Source organism: Parasteatoda tepidariorum, chromosome 5 (assembly GCF_982258835.1).
Source record: "Parasteatoda tepidariorum strain Cologne lab strain chromosome 5, Ptep-v5.0, whole genome shotgun sequence".
Classification (NCBI taxonomy): Eukaryota; Metazoa; Arthropoda; class Arachnida; order Araneae; family Theridiidae; genus Parasteatoda; species Parasteatoda tepidariorum.
Window position 1 is genome coordinate 2,380,503 of NC_141759.1, and position 18,949 is coordinate 2,399,451.

The following is an 18,949-nucleotide window of genomic DNA, read 5'->3' on the forward strand; positions in this document are numbered from 1 at the left end:
TCCCAGATTCCAGCTACCCCCTATATTTTAGGGGTCAAAAATCCGAATCCGTCTAAAAGAGGTATGTTTATTCAGAGAAAGTACGTTTTTGTGTCTGATTTAGAAACTTAAAATATCGTCTGTTACATGAAGTGACATAAAATATCTGTGATATAAAATATCGTCTGTGATATAAAATATCGTCTGTTATATGAAGTTACCCCTTTGAACTATTAAGATTGAGTCCTTGATCGTGAAGATGCGATCATTGCATAAAAAGTTATTCAAGGTGGTCCATTTCATTTTTGGCTCACTGTACATAAGAAAACATGTATGCTCTTCGTTTTTTGATTTTAAAATTTTCGTTTTCACTGAAATTTACTGAGCACTATTTCGCATAGCTAGCTTATACCACTTCAAATTTTCGCAGAACAACAAAAACATTAACGTAGTGCTAAAATAAACTCATTTACTCGTTCAATAATCATTTATTACATGATAAACAAAAAAATTTCAAACGTTTTTTTGTTTTATTTATGGCAACATTTTTTCATAAGCAATTAATTTCATAGACAATTCGAGTCTCCATCTGTTCACATTATAAAAAAATCATCATTCAATCATTTCATCGGTTGCTCGGTGTCGCTATTCGCGATCGCAACGAACTATAGGGGGCGTTGTTGTATGAGACGCATACCTGCGATTTCTATATGAACCGTCATTCAGTTACTCTGGAGACGTCGTTAATGTAGCACGTAGCATTGCAACGTTCCTTCTTTATTGTGGCTTATTAAATTTAAAAAAGAAAAATGCTTGATCTTCTTTCTTATGCGAACGAAAACAAAATGGTATCTCTTTTTATTAGAGAAGGAACATCCAAAACACATCGGAAAAATATTTGTACATTAACAGAAAAAAATATGTATATTCTTATAAGAGTTAAAACCTAATGCCCGAGAAATAGTATTACTAAATTTAATGATATAACATGAAAGGCCCATTTAAACTTTACATTCTATAGTTTTAAGAATCATATTAGTTCAAAAATTAAAATGAACAAAAAGTATACATAAGCCTCATAATTTTATGAAATTTAATTTTGTAAACAACGTTTTTTGACAACAATTTTTATCAAAAAATTTCAAGTTTCAATAAAAATCATTATTTAGAAACTAAGAAACGTAAAATAAAGAATGCTGACGAAATAAAAACAAAAAACAATTCTTTTTTGTCGCCATTTTTCGTGCTACGAATATTCGTCTTTGGGATTTGCCAAAAACAAAACAAGATGCAATTTTATTTTTTCAGGAGGGAAATATTTTACCGAAAAAACGAAAATGTACCAATTCCCACAACATGAAACTTTATCTTGGTAAACGTACGTTTTGGAAATGCTATTTCATTTGGAATCTTATTCATCAGAGTTCATATGGCGATATGATTGTTTTGAATCTATGCTAAACTCTATATCGGCTCATTTTCCACCGAAATCCGATTAACTATTTTGATTTTAAATAAAGTGTTTTATTTTATGAATTGTCCCAAAACTTTTAAGTGTAGATTGGCGGCACTTAAAAACCGCCAAATCTGTAGCGGCGGTGGCGTTAATACGTAAGAACCGAATTTTTATTCCATACTTTTCTGAATCATATTATTTCAAACATTGGAATATACAAGAAGTATACATAAACACATAATGTTATACCATTTAATTTTTCAAAAGTATTTTGAGAACAATTTTTATCAAAAAATTATAAACTAAAAAACGGAAAATAAAGAATTCTTAGGATAAAAAAAACGATTTTAAGAATTATTAACATTGAAATAAAAACTTTCATATTGTTTCTTTTTTTATAATTCTTATAGTTTTTAATCAGACGTAAAAAACCATTCTGTAGAGAACCATCATCAAATGAAAAAAAAAATATTTACAAGTAAATTTTTTATTGTAAAAATCATTGCACTTACCTGATTTATGATTCCCGGAGAATTCCAAAATGATAAGTTCCTTGTTTGAAAACTTTATTCTCAAATAATAGATACATAGTTTATACCTTCATTACTTTTAGATAACATACTACACAGCAAAATTTTATAATTGATATGAATTTGAATATGTAGCTAAAAACAGAATAGCTGAATTCTAGTTGAACTTATTCTTTCAAAATTAAAAAAAACTTACCAAGAAAACGATTCAAATTAATTAAGAATCAGCACAAATGGCACTATTTCAAGTAACTTGGATAATTTTTTATTGTTGTTTTCCGAATTATATGGATACAGAAATATATACTATTCTATAACGAAGAAGAATATGCTATAACTATTACAATTCTGTATGTTCTGAATTCATATTTATTCACTGGAATGACGAAAGCAATGTTGACTTCACTTTAATTCGTAATGAATTGAAGACAGAAGAAATGCATTTTACCTTAATACACACATCTGTAACAGTATCCGAAATCGGAAGTCATCAGTTGCAAGTTTGTTGATAATAGAAATTAAAAATTATTGACGAATTTTTCTTCAAATGTTTGGCGTGTTCTGTTCCTGAAAGATTTACTAATATTCTGGAGATTTTTTTCAAGTTCTTCGGCCTTTTCCTTAGGGAAATTTTGTTTCTTATTTGCTGCTAAAAAATGGCGTCTGATTCAGTCAATGACTTTGATGGAACTAAATGAAAACGTGATAAATTAATGTCCGATATTTACAGGCTCCCGCTAGACGGCGTACTCGAGCGTTGCGATCGCGAATTGCCAGTAATATCAAAGAATTAAAATCTCGTAAAATCTCACCGTTACGTGGTTTTATTTCAGTTTGACCTCCCCGGTTATAGGATACTAGAGTTCCTAATACTTAACTTTACTAGCTAGAAATTTTTAGTTGGAGAAAATTTTAGTAAGATTTCTTAGATAATTTTAATTAGAGAGTTACGAGACTTGCTTCAAAATTGTCCGAAACATTGCGAAAGAGAAATTTAGTAAAACGGGCTACCACACTTGGCGACGCTTTTCACCCATCTTGCTTTCTTCAGGCTTGGAATTTTTCGACTGCACAGTGATTTTTAGTGTTACTTTTATTGCTATTACTTTTATTATTATTATGGAGCGGTCTATTATTCTGCTCGTTCCATAAAGTTCCTTTTGCTGTTCCATAGAAGCAATGATATTTTAACGCTCATTAGAATATCCGAACTGGAGTGTTCATTCCAATATTCGCCATCGCACCTCTCGCCATCTGGAGAGAAGAACGGTACCATGTCTTGACCTGTTAAGAATTGTCAAATGATGCCATGAAGCGGAGCTCATGTCAATATCATTCAGTAGCCATTCAACTCCGGAACGGGAAGCGTCTCCCTGTCACTTCAATTTTCAGTTAACTTTTTCCTGTTTTCGTGGTTTTCCTCACCATGTTACGCAAATTTGGGTTAGTTCCATCAAAAACGTCCTCCACGAAGGCAGCATTTCTCCCACTACTTGATCCAGGAGTTCCCTTGTCTTCTGGATTGGGTTCAAAATGACAAGGCTACAGAGTTGAACGTGAGTAGTCGTATACCCAAAAATTGGGTCTGCTGTTCAACGACGGCTATAAAATGAAATATATCTGCAACCACGGGTACCACAGTCAACAGACTTTTGGCGAATGCTCGCCATCCTGCTCTGCTCGTCGCAATTCTCTAGCGATTAGCCTGCAGTTGTAATATAAACATCGTCACCGTGGCTTTTTTCCGACGATACTTTGGAGTCTGATTTACATTGGAGTTTCAGAAGGAGAACACCAAGACACCATCACTGAAGAACATCATGCAGGTGGGGGCAGTATTTTGTGGTGGAATTATACTGGGCTCCTGAACAGATCTGCTCGTTCAAATCGGAACTATGACTGGGCCAAATGTTTCGGGACATCATTCTGGAATAACGTGTTCGTTTGTTTCGGAAACACAGAATGTGTGCTCTCGTCTCACCAATACACCGTGAATGAATCTATTCTGTCTTATATCCGTCTCTGAACAGCCAACCCAATTTTGGGTTTACGACTACTAATGTTCAACTCCGTCATTTTGATCTCAATCCAGAAGACAAGGAAACTCTTGGATCAGTACCCCCAGAGGTATTGATTTGTTATGGGAACATGGAGGACTTTGGAATTCGACAGATTTAACGTTCATCAATCACCATTTACTACTCGGGGAATCTTCGGCCGGCGGGGACGGAACCCACGAACTCTTGGACAAGAAATGACCAGCATTTTCACCTAACTTTAATCAGATAGATCATATGCAGGCCGACGAGTTGCAGCCCATCAACTAACTTTTACGTGTTTGCTCGAAGCTTGAAGGACCACTGCTTGTTGAATGGAGTAGCTTACGGTTGATTTAAAATTATTTAGTTTTCTTGAAATACGTTTCAAAAGCATAATTATAAAAAAAATAATCATGTAGTTTCAAATGACTTAAGGAATACTAATTTGGTGACGTAGTCCACCTATGCTATCAAGCTCACGTTGATCATAGATATTGCCTGACATAACTAATAAAATATAATTAAATATCTGAAAACGTGCAATAAACTCCTTAGTTGATGAATGAGAGCAAAGCAAACAAACATCACTAGCGCTATCATTAAAATCGTCGGCAGTTTCATTTATATCAATAGTGCTAGCTCTAAACCAGTTAGAAAGTTCTATTTTCTCTTATTAATATAGAATGTCTCTCCTGATAATGATCTATTTGAACGATTTTTAGGAAGGAGAGCTAAAGTTGCGCCGTCCTGCCACTGTCAAAATTTCAGGACACACACACAGATATATTTCACAAATTCATAAATTCTAGACTCAGTTCCAAAACTGTGAATTAAATTGTCTGACTTAAAACCAAATTTAAGATGATAAAACTATGAAAAATATTATTCAGTATTAATCTTCTTAAATATTTTCAACAAATAAAAGTAGTCTCTCATTGATTAATACATTCACAATTGTCTTTATATATTTTGTTTATAAAGCCCATGTTCTACTGAAAGAGAGGTGATTATTCTAAACTTCTGTAACCGAAAGCAGCTGATCTAGATCGAAAAAATTAACAAAATACTTATTTCTCTCTGCATATTAATATACAGATAAAATATTGGTAACATTTTAATTTAAATCAGTGTTTAAGCGAACACTTTTGTTTGAAATAGTCGTAACTTACAAAACTTTAAACCATACTTATTTGAAATGTATTTAAACTTCCTTAACTATTCAAATAAATGTCGTTTGAGTTTCTTGAATGTGTTTAAATTTAAGGACTAGGAGGTAACGAAAATATCGTAAGACATATGAATTGTAATTTTATTTTTTTTGAGTCATATTACATTAATCTCACTGTTTGTGAAAAAAAATTATACTCATTATTTAAATAATTTAAACTTCATTTTAGATATTGAAAATTTATAGCCGACTCTTGATGTAATTCATTCACTTTTTTCTATCCCATGGGTTCAGAAAAAGTAATCTTGATGTGATCAGTGGCTCTATCTTCTGCTCCAAAATTTCTGATAAAGAACTCTTAATGTGATCCGTGCCCCATCTTCTGTTCCAAAATTCCTAATAAAGAACTCTTAATGTGATCCGTACTCCCTTAGGCTTCAAAATTTCTGATAAAGAACTCTTGATGTGTTCCACGCCCCCATCATCTATCCCATAATTAAGAACTCTTGATGTGATCCATGCCCCTATCATCTATCCCATAATTAAGAACTCTTGATGTGATCCACGCCCCCATCTTCTGTTTCAAAATTGCTGATAAACAACTCTTGATGTGATCCATGCCCCAATCCTCTGTTTCAACATTGCGGAATATATTTCTGTTGTTTTAAATTCCTTTTTAGTTTCATTATTGTACAGTTCGGTTTCCATCGTGGTATAAAAAAATAGTTGAGATCTTTGACCTTATTTAATGTCCCATTCATTTCGATGTTTGTTTTAATTTAATGACATCATCTGTCAAGCTGTCTAATGGATGTCAGAAGGTTTTAATTGTCACGAGTTCTTTCAAAAAACATTTATTACAGTTTTCATGGGGAAAAAGGGTTAATGAATGTTCTTTAAGAATGAAGTACATAGAAGTTAAATTTCAAAGCATGCGTTTGCTAAACTTTTTGATGTACTATCCAAATGTTTAGTATCGTAAAGTACGCAAAATGAAAACCGTAACACCCTGAATAACTTTTGATCTAATCATCGGATCTTCACGTTCTAATTCTCCATCTTAAAGGTTTGAGAGGTTACCTTAAATAGGCTAATTAAAACTTTATACATCTTGTGATCAGTGCAGTGTCGTCTGCATGAAAGGCGATGGTTTCACGTTCGTTTTGAAACTTATAATGGACGTGTAGATGATATATAGCTGGGGGGAGGGGCCTAGAATGTCTCCCTGTGGCACACCAGCATTTATTTGGAAAAATCTTTTTATTTAGTTTGATCCTGAAATATCTGTTCTTGAATCGATCCATTAAGTGATGTCTTATGGAATGTTCAATTCGTTGTGTTTGAAGATAAGGCCCTCGTGCTATACCCGATCAAAGGCTTTAACTATGTCGAGGTCGTCTCTCTCTCTCTTGAAAAGAACTTTCGCGACGAATTCGGTGATTCTTACTAATTGTTTAACCGAAGAGAGGTTCTTGCAGACCTTGGGTGGATAGGAAGTCCTCCAGTAATCTCTTTTGAATTATTTTTTCAAATATTTTTTAAAAGTGAGGGTAGTAGGCTAAAATCCATTAGATTGGAAGTGTCCTTTCCAGGTTTTAGAAAAAGTGTGACTTTCGACCATAGGAGCGATTATTGAGACAGCAGTTGAGGATATCCCACAATTTTGTCTCGATAATTTATTGGCAAGATCTAAGCATGCTATTGGGATGATATGTTATGGAGCTTTCCAGTTTGGGATCTCCTGTAATTGAGTTCATCCATAGCAGCTGGATAAAGTGTATGTTCGGAGTATGGATGATGTCACAAGGCGGTCGATATCATCGCAACAAGGTTCATTACTGAGTGTTCCGTGGTATTGGTGAATAGGTTGGCTTTGTATTGATCAAAGTAGACTTTGCCTAGGGAACAAATTAGCGGTAATTTGGAAAAATGTTTTGATGTTAGGGCCTTCGATAAGGTTCGATCATCAGTATATAAGACAGAAATTTTATCATTCCATTGGTCTTTTTTGAAATTTTGGCAGTCTTCTTTTATTTTTTTAAGGAGCTTTTATTTTTCTTTAATGATATATATGGTGAATACAAGAATGGAGTGTTTTAATGAAGTCATTATTAAGGCGTTTAAAAATGCAAGGATTTGAATAGTATTGGATTAAAAATAATCATATTACTGCAATATTCTATGGCTCTAGTCTTATATTTTTCGATTCATGACTATCTAATCAAACCAATTTCATATAAAAATTTCGTAATCACAGCTGCAATGCGAAAATCTTCTGTTGCTTCCACGCGAAGATTTGACTAGAAATACTAAAAATTTAAATAAATCGTAGGTTTAGTTGATCAGCTTGTTATAGCGCTTGCTATTTCTTAACATATCGTAACATATAATCGTAAGCTTACCAAATCTTAAGTTTATCAGTTCTTAACATATGTGCTGTATAAGTTTTTGAAAGTGAAATAAGTTCATCTGAAAAGTGGCATAAGTCCAAGACTTTTTAAGGTTTAATGTTGGTATAATTTAAAATATTGGCAAAGGTTAATCAATTTGGGTGATGTTTTTAACGCTATAATTTAATCAAACATCAAAGTGAGACAATTATCATTAAAATCCTCAAGAATTAATAAATAATTAAATGATTTTTTAACTTCCAATAGACTTATTTCACTAAATAACGGGTCACGTGTTAACATTTTAGAATTGTAAGGTTTTAGTTTCTATCATCTCAACGCTACCGAATTTTTAAACAGAAGCACACATTCTTAAAAACATATTATATCAGCCTTTATTGATTTTAACTGAACCCAAACACAATTGTTTATTATTTAAAATTTTGTGCAATTCGGTTAACAAAAGATATAAAGCCCTATGGTATAAGGTATTGCGCATACTTTCTAATGATGATCGCAGTATCGATGAAAGTTTCAAGGCACTTGGACCATTTAAAATTTTGTATAAAGGTTGTTTCTCTGTTGTAAAGGAAAATAAAAGGCACAGTTTAAGTGCCTTACACGTGAATGAATGCTATAATTTTAATCTATACCTGTAATCAATACTAATCATCTTGTTGTGACGAATTATTTGAGCTGTAGACCGGAAAATAACTGAAATATTACAAAAGTTATTAAACTTTTTTAAAAATCACCAATTTTCCACAGAGATTAAAATTATCAAAATCAATGTCTTATTTTAATTTTTTGCAATCTTTTGGAAGTCCAGATAATGCAGCATTGGAGTAAGTTTTTAAATATTAAAAAATTAAGTAACAAACACTTTTCGTTTTCTGAAAACAGTGGCATTTCTCCATTTTCAAAATAAACATAGAGGGAACTGGATAGAGATAGGCTCAACTTAACCTAAAAATCATGAGCAACTGTTGCAAAGTCACAGCAGCTATAAAACTTACATTATAACATTATTTGCAGGAAAGCATTATTTCATGCGACGACCAACCTTTGAAAAAAGGGCCTTAAATATTTGATTGTTAATTATTTGATTAAATATTTGATGAACTTATTCAGATTTGAGAAGCGAGCTTCCTAAATTTGAATTATTATGTGAGTTACAAAATAAAATGATCAGTACTGTTTATTTTGTTTTAGAACCATCCAAAAACCAAAATAAATTTATCATCAAAATATTATAAAATAAATGAAATATAATATAATAAAAAGCCCTTAACATAACCAAACATTTAGTATTTAGTAGTACCTAAAACGAAGTTCTCAGGCCTCTAATAGAGCAACTCTTTTACTAAACTCAGAAGCATTTAAATATTAAATGATATTTCAGATGGGTGAAATTGCAGTGAAAACTTTTTGAACGTCTTCAAGAGTCAGTGCTGAATGATCTGTTTAACTTTTTTGAAATGATTGAATTTATTAAATATTGAAAATGGTTTGTAGATTAAAAGGATTTTTTATCAACGTTCATTGTCATGGAATGTTAAAATATTGAATCTATGAAATGTTTTAAAAATAATGAAATGAACTTTTAGAAAGGTTTTCAATTATATCTAGAGTCTTCGATAAATACCTTTACGTTTGCAACGACCTTTATTTAATTTTGTCTGTTTGTTTGTTTGTTTGTTTGCTCGTTCGTTTGTTTGTCTGTTTTCAAAATATTGTTTCAAACTCAACCAAAAACTTTATATATAACTACAATAACATCATACAGAGATATTGCTTAAATTTCATTAATTTATTATATATTTAAATGAGTATAATAATATATTAAAATTAAATATTATTTAAGTATTGAAAGGAGATTCTTAGAAACGTTTGTTATTGTAGCAGGATTGTTCAATGAAGCGCTTCAAGTTAGCCTGTTTCTCTGGAAATATTGTTTCAGGTTCATCGAATGTAACTTCTGTCAAAACTTGTTGGACCTCATCAGGAGTGAGGGATGAATACTCTTCAATGAATGAACATAAAATATTCACGATTCGGCGCCCATCACGACTCGTGATAGCTTTATATAACTTCGAATGGACATCTAAGAAATCTAAATCTTCCATATTCTTCTCAGAACTTATTGCAGAGAGCACTTTTTCTAACTTTTCAGTCATTTTCAGCGCTTGCACTCTTTCGTCGAAGGGAGAGCTTAAATTTTGCAATTCTGGGGTGAATTTTTCATTTCTGTACTTTCGCATAAACAAATCCAACAGCAGTAGTGCACCATTTACATCTGCATTCTCGAAAACATTATATTTTTTAATGCCCAATTCCTCATTGGACTTGAAAGAATCATTTGAGATTTTTGCTTTCGTTTGATAATCATTTTCTTTTGAGAAATTCTGAAAATAAAAGTGTCCATCTTTTTCTTCTTCTTCTCTAGGAGATCTCTTTTCCTTTTTCCCACAATCACCGGCGGAGCGCCAAGGGTAGGCTTTACGACGCTCGCAACGCTCACGTTCCACCAAATATTCCCACAGAATGTTTTTAGTGCTAGCTATTCCACAAGCAAGTGGATCTAGATCCGCTACATATGAACCATTTTCCATTTGTTGAGTAAACTCCCGTTCCCATGTGAGTATTTCTTTAACCGTTTCTTCTTGCCTATTAAGAAGAGCAAGATCAAGAGGTGTGTAGCATTGGGCAGTCTTCTTATAAACTTTCGCTTGGCCGGGGAATATTAAATTTCTAACGGCGTCTTGTGCACCACTTGCAGCAGCCAAGTGTAGGGGCGTCTGCAAGTCTGCATCTGGCAGGTCTGTCTTTATTTTGTCTTTCGTTTCTAGCGAACGCACCAGCAAGGAAACGATTTCTTCATGTTTGAAGTACGCAGCGAAATGTAATGGGGTCCAATCTCTGTCTGTAACAGCCTCATTTAAGCCTTTTGTATCTGTTATGGTAATGCCTGAAAGTGGTCCAATAAACCCATTCATTGCTGCATAGTGGAGTGCTGTCATGTTATTGTTATCTGTTGCCCAGAGGTCGAGGTCTTTTCTCGGCTTAAGGTTGAAAAAGTTCTTTGTGGAATTTAAGAGCACTGCTGTATGCAAAGGCGTCAACCCTAAACTATCTTTCGCGTTGACGTCTACCTTGGGATCGTTGGCTAATTTCTCAACAATTTTTGGACTCAGTGAATTATCCGAGACAGCAATGTGCAGTGGAGTTTTTCCTCCCTTATCTGAATCATTAGGTCTAATACCTTTACTGGACAATAAATAATCGACGCATTTCTCACACTGGTAACGCACTGCCACATGAAGGGGTGTCAGATTGAACTGATCTGTTTTTGCATTGACATCAGCATTTTGTTCGATCAGCTCTTTCAGAAACTCCGCTTTATTGTTCTGTGCTGCTAAATGAAGCGGTGTCAAACCGAATGAATCCTTCTTATTCACAATAGATTCATCAGAATGGTCTATGATTTTTGGGAGTAAAACGACTCGACCCACTTCAGCTGCTGCGTGCATCACGTTTCTTTCGTTCTCAAATTCCGCTTTCATATTAGCACCAAATCTTATAAGTGTCAACATGCGGTCTAGTATTTCTTCGTCGTCGTATGATTTCTTAAATACCAAGTTGTACAAGTCTCTGTCGATGTCTCTGAAGCTCAAACTCTGACCCGAAACGATGCGTATCAGTTCGGGGGGATTGTTGCCGAATTTCCGGAAAATGAGTCGATTGGTTTCATGCATAGTTCTCAACTCGATCTTAGGGTTGGCGAGGTTCATCACCTCTTGTGAAACCCAACTGCTTACTTTGGAAAATTTACCATCCTTTTCATATTGCAAAGCGTAACTTACTTTAGAACCCTTTTTCCAGTCTAAAAAATCAGTAGTGCTACGTTGGCCGTCTGTATATGAGCTGAAATTGATATCGATATCATTAACGGGTGTGACAGTAAGGACTGGTAGCGTCATCTCCGTAACGTTCTTTTTAAACTGCAGCAGCGTGTCTATTTGTCTCTGAAAGCTTTGGTACAAATCATAATTTAGATTCACCAAATTGTGCTTGTCTTTTGCATATTTTAGAATACCGATCACTTTGTCGATTAAACCTTCCGAATTTTTGTTGATTATGACTTGAAAATAAGGGAAGTAAAATAAGAGGCGATCGAGATTCTCGTTAAATTTATCCAGATCACGTGCTTCATAGGAGTACTCCGCTACATATGTGTACTGATCAATTAGGGAAAGGAAAATAGAAACATAAGTCAGAGTACCGAAACTCAGAGCAGATAAAGCATTATAAGCATTTTGATCGTTAATACTTTCCGGCTTAGCATTGTTTCTGTTAATGATCGAAAACAAAGCCTCGTACAGAGCTCCTTGCGGTTTTATATAACTGTAGAAAAAACCTTCGGCTATTTCCTGTATCATTATATTTGTGTACTGCTCTCTGTTAGCCTGCACCTTATTATTGTCACTAAATGAAACAGACGCAGCCGCAGTTTTGATAACTGAAATGGGATGGCTGGCATCAAGTTCTTTCATAAATGTTATCGTGAGTAGAAAACCCTCTTTCATTTCTTTCCTCATATCTTCCACTTCGGAAAGTGTCTCGCTGACTTTTTCAGAAATATCCTTCAAAACTTCCGTTTGCTGATCTAACTTCCGATTGATCTCATGAATTTTTCTGTTTAACTTTGCCTCCAGTTGTTTCATAGGAATATCAGAGCAACCTTTTTCAACCATGGTGTTCCCAAGTAAACGTTTGGCAACGGCCGATCCGATCAAAACGCCACCCAACACGGCGCCCACTACTGGAAATACTGTTGCGACGGATAACAAAGCTAATCCAAAACTTGTCCCGGAAAATGAATCAGATATGTTGATGCCTTTTTGCATTGCACTGCACTCAGCCGATAATCTCTCAAGTCGTTCAAGTTCATCCTCTCTCTTTAAACGCATAAGAGAGGTGGAGTTCAGAAAACGAGTTTTATTAGGCATGGTATTGTAGCTGTTATATATGCCAGCTATGGCTGCAAATCAATTCTTTATTAAATAATGAAAGTCAATGTTAGTTGATTTTGCAAAACCAAAATGCTTCTTTGAATCTACGATTGGCAACGAGGAGGGGCGAAACTGCTCCTAAGGAAATTGTAATTATCACTTATAAAAACTCAAACAGTACTCACTAAAATTTAAACTAAGTTATTATGACAAAAATGACTTCTTTGTAAATTATGAATGCCAATAGTCTTGACGATAAGGAGATAAACTGACTCCTTTAGAAACTGCAAGGGCCAATCTTCACAAAAAATCCAAACTAAAAGAAACAAACAGTTTTATTAATAAATTATAAACGTCAAAACACTGTCATGTCATTGAAACAACAACGCAAGTGCCTTATCGTAGATTTTAAGAAAAGTAGCTTGATTACTAGTATTTACTTTCTAGCGCTAATGTTATGAATGCTAAGGTAGATTTTTTTTATTATATTTTGCAATAAGTCACTTATCATAAAAAATACTAACTAAATAAAAATCTCAATTTTGAATTTTTTGTCGCAAACGTTGGTTTTTCGATTGCACGTCAGAATACGCATTGTTAGAAATCAAGGAGGGCAATTTATGAGCCGTTGTTTTTTTAAAAAGTAAAATAGTTCCACTTTTTGAAATAAAATTTTTATTATGGAGTAAATGAATATTTTAAATGAGAGTTTCTTAAAAATAAGTCATTTTAGTTCAATTATTTTTATAGTAACAATTATATACTCAAAGGAGCGCGATTTCGTTGTTAAAATAATCAGAAGAATTTTAGCTAAAAATGTTATCGCAAAAAGAACTTTTAAAAAAAAGTACAATATGTCCATTGGGAGGCAAGGAATTTTTTTCCATTGACTTTGTGTTGAAAAAAACCTTTCGGAGAAACCACCAAAAACTCTACCAGAGACGGGGCAAAAACCTCTGCACCAAATGCGGTCAAATAAGGAAGCACGTAAAAATTTCAGGATTGATTTGCATTTTGAAAACAAATTAAGGAGAAATGAGTAGGAGCTACAAAACGACATAACAGCCGAGAAATACAATCAGCGCTCTCAAAATCTTTCTTTACAACCTGTAGATGTAAAGGTTGTTTACATGCAACCCGGAAGTCTTACGACGAATTTCAACCCCATGCGCCATCTGTGATTAGCTTTACGCGATCAACCATCAATTTACGGGTAAATGCATTTTTAGACTATTTAGCTCAACGTGTTCATAGTGTTACAGTGAAGACAGTACATCTGATTACATAGTTATAAACATGAGTGATGAAAAGATAGTAAACATGTTTTTTGAGAAGTAATAAAAACTTAATATTCGCATTAGAATCGTACCTTGTCAACAATATACAAACTTCGAAATTTAAATGTAAATGATAATTTAAAAAATAAACTTTGTCACGTTGCTCTAACTAAATACTCTAACTAACGTATGTACGGTACATTGCTTGTAGCAAGAATAAATAACAATAAACTAGTTAAAAGAAGCTAAATCAGGGCTGCCATAATAGCGAGTTTTTTTTTTATAAATGTAGCAACCATGTTGCCTTTTTTTATGACAATATATCTATAAATAACTAAAACAAATTTTCTCTTCAAACTCACCGGAACTACTTAACATCATTAATATCTTATAAAATGCAGCATGTTTGAGCTCAGAAATTCTATGATTTATTTATTTCATTTAAAACTAAATTTTCTGTTTAAAAATATCACCTCGCACAGTAATAAACTGCAGTAAGCAACTGTAAACTGTCTCGGACCGGAAGTCCTAAAGGTAAGGAGCTCTAGATTTGTTTTTGTTTACATGTGAATAGAAAATGTCATTCCTTAACCTTAAGTAAACGGTGAAATAAAATATAAAATAAAAAAGCTGTGTACACAAGAGGCCTCTTGACCGAACTCAGCTGTCAAAGGGGTGGAGACACGGAGGGGGGGGAATTGTAAATATGCTAAATGTCTTTTCATTTAATTTTTACCATTGGAGAGGTTGATGATTGTTTACTCCATTTGGCAGTATTGTGGCGTAACTACCACTATAAATATTAAATACCAATTCACTAGTATATAAGACATGTTAACTTGATTCCATTATGAGGTACCTTTTGATAGATAAAGGTAGCCATAGTCAAATATCATAATCCACAGTATATTTCGATACGTGACTAAAGGGATGTTGTTTTCAATATGTATGTTAACAACAACAATCTCGTGCTCTTGATTTGCTCTACTTCCGGTTAGAAAGTATACAGCTAATTCTGCGAGGCGATATTTTCAAACAGATAATTTTATTTTTAATAAAGAAATAGATTATACAGGGTGTCTATAAAAGAACTCCGGGGTTTTAAAAATTCATATCTCACTAACTATAAAAGATAGCAAATTTTAGTCGATTTCTCTGAAAAGAGTAGCTCAAAAAGTTTTACTCATACCAATTGGGAATGTTTGTATCAACTATTGGCTGCGCTGCAGGGCGTTGACCTTGAAATGACGTCGCGAAATTTGAAATGATGGCGACTCCGCAACAAAAGGCTCTATGTGTTATTTGGCTCATAGAAACGAAGTCCTTAGTTACCCTACAAAGAAACTTTCGACGTAACTATGGTGTTAACCCGCCTTTTGACAAAACCATTCGTCAATGGTTCAGTGCATTTAAGGAAACAGGAAGTGTTTTGAAGCAAAAGTCGCCGGGTAGGCCGAGTGTGTCTCAAGAGAAAGTGGACAGAATCCAAGCTACATGCCTTCGAAGCCCTAAGAAATCGTTGACAAGATGCAGCCTGGAGTTGGGGTTACCAAGATCTCAGGGAACGAATAGTCAATTGTGTGGCAACCGTCCCCCCAGACATGCTCGCCAGGACATGGAAAGAGGTAGAATACCGTTTAGACGTCTGCCTTGCCACTAACTTGGCTCATATAGAACTTTACTAAGTGTTAAAAAAACTTGATAATGTAAGCTTTTCAGTCAGGTATAAAACATGTATGTATGTTTTTATCTCATTAAAATATTTTGCCTCAAAACCCCGGAGTTCTTTTACAGACACCCTGTATAATTTCGAAGCTCAAAATTTGCAGTATTTCATAAGATTTTAATGATATTAAGTATTTCTGGTGAGTTTGAAGTGAAAATTTATTTAAGTTATTTAAATATGTATTGTTAAAAAAGTTGACATAGTTGCTAAAATTAGGAAGAAATCATCTTTTTTTGGCAGTTATGATTTTGCCTTTTTTTTAATTGTTTATTACTGTTTGTTCTTGGTTTCAAGCCGTTCACCATCAAACGTAAGTGTTAGAATATTGTTCGAGCAGCGAAATTAAGTTCATTTCACAAGTTATTAATTTAGATTTATATATTACGAATTTGGTATAGTGTTAACAAAGGTAAGAAGTGTTTTGTAACGATTCTTTTATACAAATGACAATTCTTATGTTTTGAAATGACAGACGAATCTTCAAATGACGATTCTTCTTTTAAACACAAATAATAAATCAGGTAACAAATAAAGAGTTTCATAACACGTTGTGAGTAAATGGCCTCACTACACACCAAAAACAATAACCTGGAAGAATTGCCAGTTAAAAGCTTGCAGCTCTCCCTAGTGTAGAAAACACCATCCATACAATGCCACTTCCTAATCAAATTTTGAGTTGCGGCCCTTACCAATACATACCAATTACACCGATACAATTCTGCAATCAACAGCTTTTGAAAGGCAGTTAAACAATATATACAGTTGTCTGTTTTGAGAGTTTTGATAAATATCTTTTTTTTTTTTTTTTTTTTTTGTACAATCAACAATAAAAGAATTGTTTTGGTATCACCCAAATCTGTTTCCCTCAATTTAAAGTGTAATTAAATTAAAGTTTAAAAAGAACTGTGTAATTTTAAATGACTGACTCATAACCATACACAATAGATTTCATAGTTTTTATTGAATACCGATTTATCGATTATTTACGACTTCTTAAGTAGAACGGGTATTCACTTCCCAGATAGCAAAAGAATATTTTCTAACATTATAAAAATGCAATATAATATTGCCGCACTTGAATGCTATCTTCTAATATATTTTATAAGATTAAATAATGTTATATCGAACTTTTTTACAATGATCATCTATTTAATCATTTTTGGTCCAGAGCCACTTTTTTGTGAAAGACTATCCCATAGTATTGATAAATAAACATTTATTTACGAAAGAAAACAATAAATTAAAATATCACTTAAAATATCATTTTTAGCTAATGCAATTTTATGTCAGAAAACGCAAGAAGGTATTAGTGGAAGTAAATTCTGTTCGCGAACAATATAAAACTGGAAAACTTCTTTTCAACTGTTGAGTTGTAACTTCTTCGCGTTTGTTTACATCGTCATATTGTTCGGGGTCGGTAGCTAGAATGAGTCGCTTCAACTTCAAAGATATTTAGAATTTAGTAATTTTTCAGTACACTTTATGAATTTCTATAAAAGTTTAAAAAAATATTAAATTAGTATCGTAGGTAGTGTTTTTCTTTTAATGGCGTTCTGGTCGTGTTATCTAATACGAGGGTTGCTATTTATATTTCTGGCCTTGGCAACAGTAAGTGTTGCTAGGCGACCGCAGACGATTTTAATCGAAAGTTTGATATTTTTAAACATAAATTCAGCAGACGATTTACCATTATAGCTTCATTTGTGTTGTTGACAGTAAATTGAAAAGTTCTTCTCTTTCAAAAAATGGAATTAAATCGTGAACATTTTCGCGCCATTATTTTTCATAACTTTCGACGTGGATTGTCAAGACAAGAGCACTTCGATGAACATAATTCCTTATTCAGCGATAAAGCGCCATCCTACAGCACTGTAAAAAATTGGTATAACGAATTTAATCGTAGTCGATGTTCGATCCAGGACGAATCTCGTGCAGGTCGTCCAAAATCCGTTGTTGTGCCAGAAAAGATCGATGCTGTGCGTGAACTGATAAAGCAAGATCGTCATGTGACATACCGTGAGATAGAGGCGTCTTTGGACATTAGTATGACTAGCATCAATAAAATATTGCATGAACATTTGAGCGTAAAAAAAATTTGTTCGTGTTGGATCCCGCATAATCTGACAATCGCTCAAAAAAAGGCTCGTGTCGATTGGTGCAAGGAAACGTTGGAAAAATACGTTCAAGGTACATCAAAGGCTGTGTATAACATCTACACAGGTGACGAATCATGGATCTATGCATATGAGCCGGAAACAAATCAGCAATCAACTGTATGGGTCTTCCAAGACGAGGCAAAACCAACAAAAGTTGTTCGAGGAAGAAGCACATCGAAACAAATGATTGCCTGTTTCTTCGGCATTAACGGTCATGTGGCAACAGTGGCGTTAGAGCAACGCAGGACGGTCAATTCTGAATGGTACACGACCATTTGTTTGCCAGAAGTCATCGGAGAAATTCGAAAAAAGCAGAAGAACAGGCGAATCATTCTTCATCATGACAATGCGAGCTCTCACACATCGACTCGAACAAAGGCATTTCTGACGGAGCAAAAGATCGAACTAATGGGTCATCCGCCGTACAGCCCTGATTTGGCACCCAATGACTTCTTCTTATTCCAACACATCAAAAATAAATTACGTGGACAACGATTTTCGACCCCCGAAGAAGCGGTTGATGCATTCAAAACGCATGTTTTGGAGTTACCTCAATCGGACTGGAAAAAGTGCTTTGAAAATTGGTTCAAACGCATGCAAAAGTGTATTGATCATCATGGAGAATATTTTGAAAAACAATAAAACCAATTTCGATCCTACATATTTGTTCTTTTCATTATTAGGCCAGAAATATAAATAACAACCCTCGTATTAGGTGCTACTTGGTTTAGTATTGCATAAAAAATTCATTGTACAGTCAATACTTACTTTCTACGAGAAACGAACGTTGTTTTTGTAAAAGCTGAACAGCTCTGATCTCGGGACTATCAGAAAGAAGACTAGTTCATTGTAATTTCAGTTTTTTACGTTTCTTTTTATACTCAACGGCGTTCAATATTTAATTTAGATTCCGCCTGTTGAATAAATCAATTTTAATTCATTTGGAGCAAATAATGAGTATTATTTCTGTAGCAGCTTTGGCGAATTCCTGTAACATCTGTTTCGTGAGAAAAATATATTGGAAAATATGAAACAAAATTGAATTTTCTGTAAATTGTTTTTCCCAGAAAAGAGAAAATAAAAGTGTTCATTTTGACATGCTAATATGTTTTAAGATGATGAGGTACATTTTCTTTTACAGCTTGACTGTAACACAATAATACCAGATGAAATCTAATAAATACTGCCGCGCTAATTTAAGCTAGACTCTTGAACC

The 18,949-nt window shown here is 33.8% G+C and overlaps 1 protein-coding gene across 1 annotated transcript in view; it reads right to left on the reverse strand.

Annotated features, from left to right (window-relative positions):
• The window catches only part of LOC107437800 (uncharacterized), a 36,072-nt gene extending 17,436 nt beyond the window's left edge, over positions 1-18,636 (reverse strand). Inside the window, exons 1-2 of the mRNA XM_087165069.1 lie at positions 18,502-18,636; positions 9,449-12,890 (exon numbers count right to left, since the gene is read on the reverse strand). Coding sequence (XP_087021195.1) covers positions 9,449-12,571 — 3,123 coding nt within the window. The 5' untranslated portion in view covers positions 12,572-12,890; positions 18,502-18,636. The remainder of the gene's footprint in view (positions 1-9,448; positions 12,891-18,501) is intronic.
• Between the last annotated feature and the right edge of the window lie 313 nt (positions 18,637-18,949).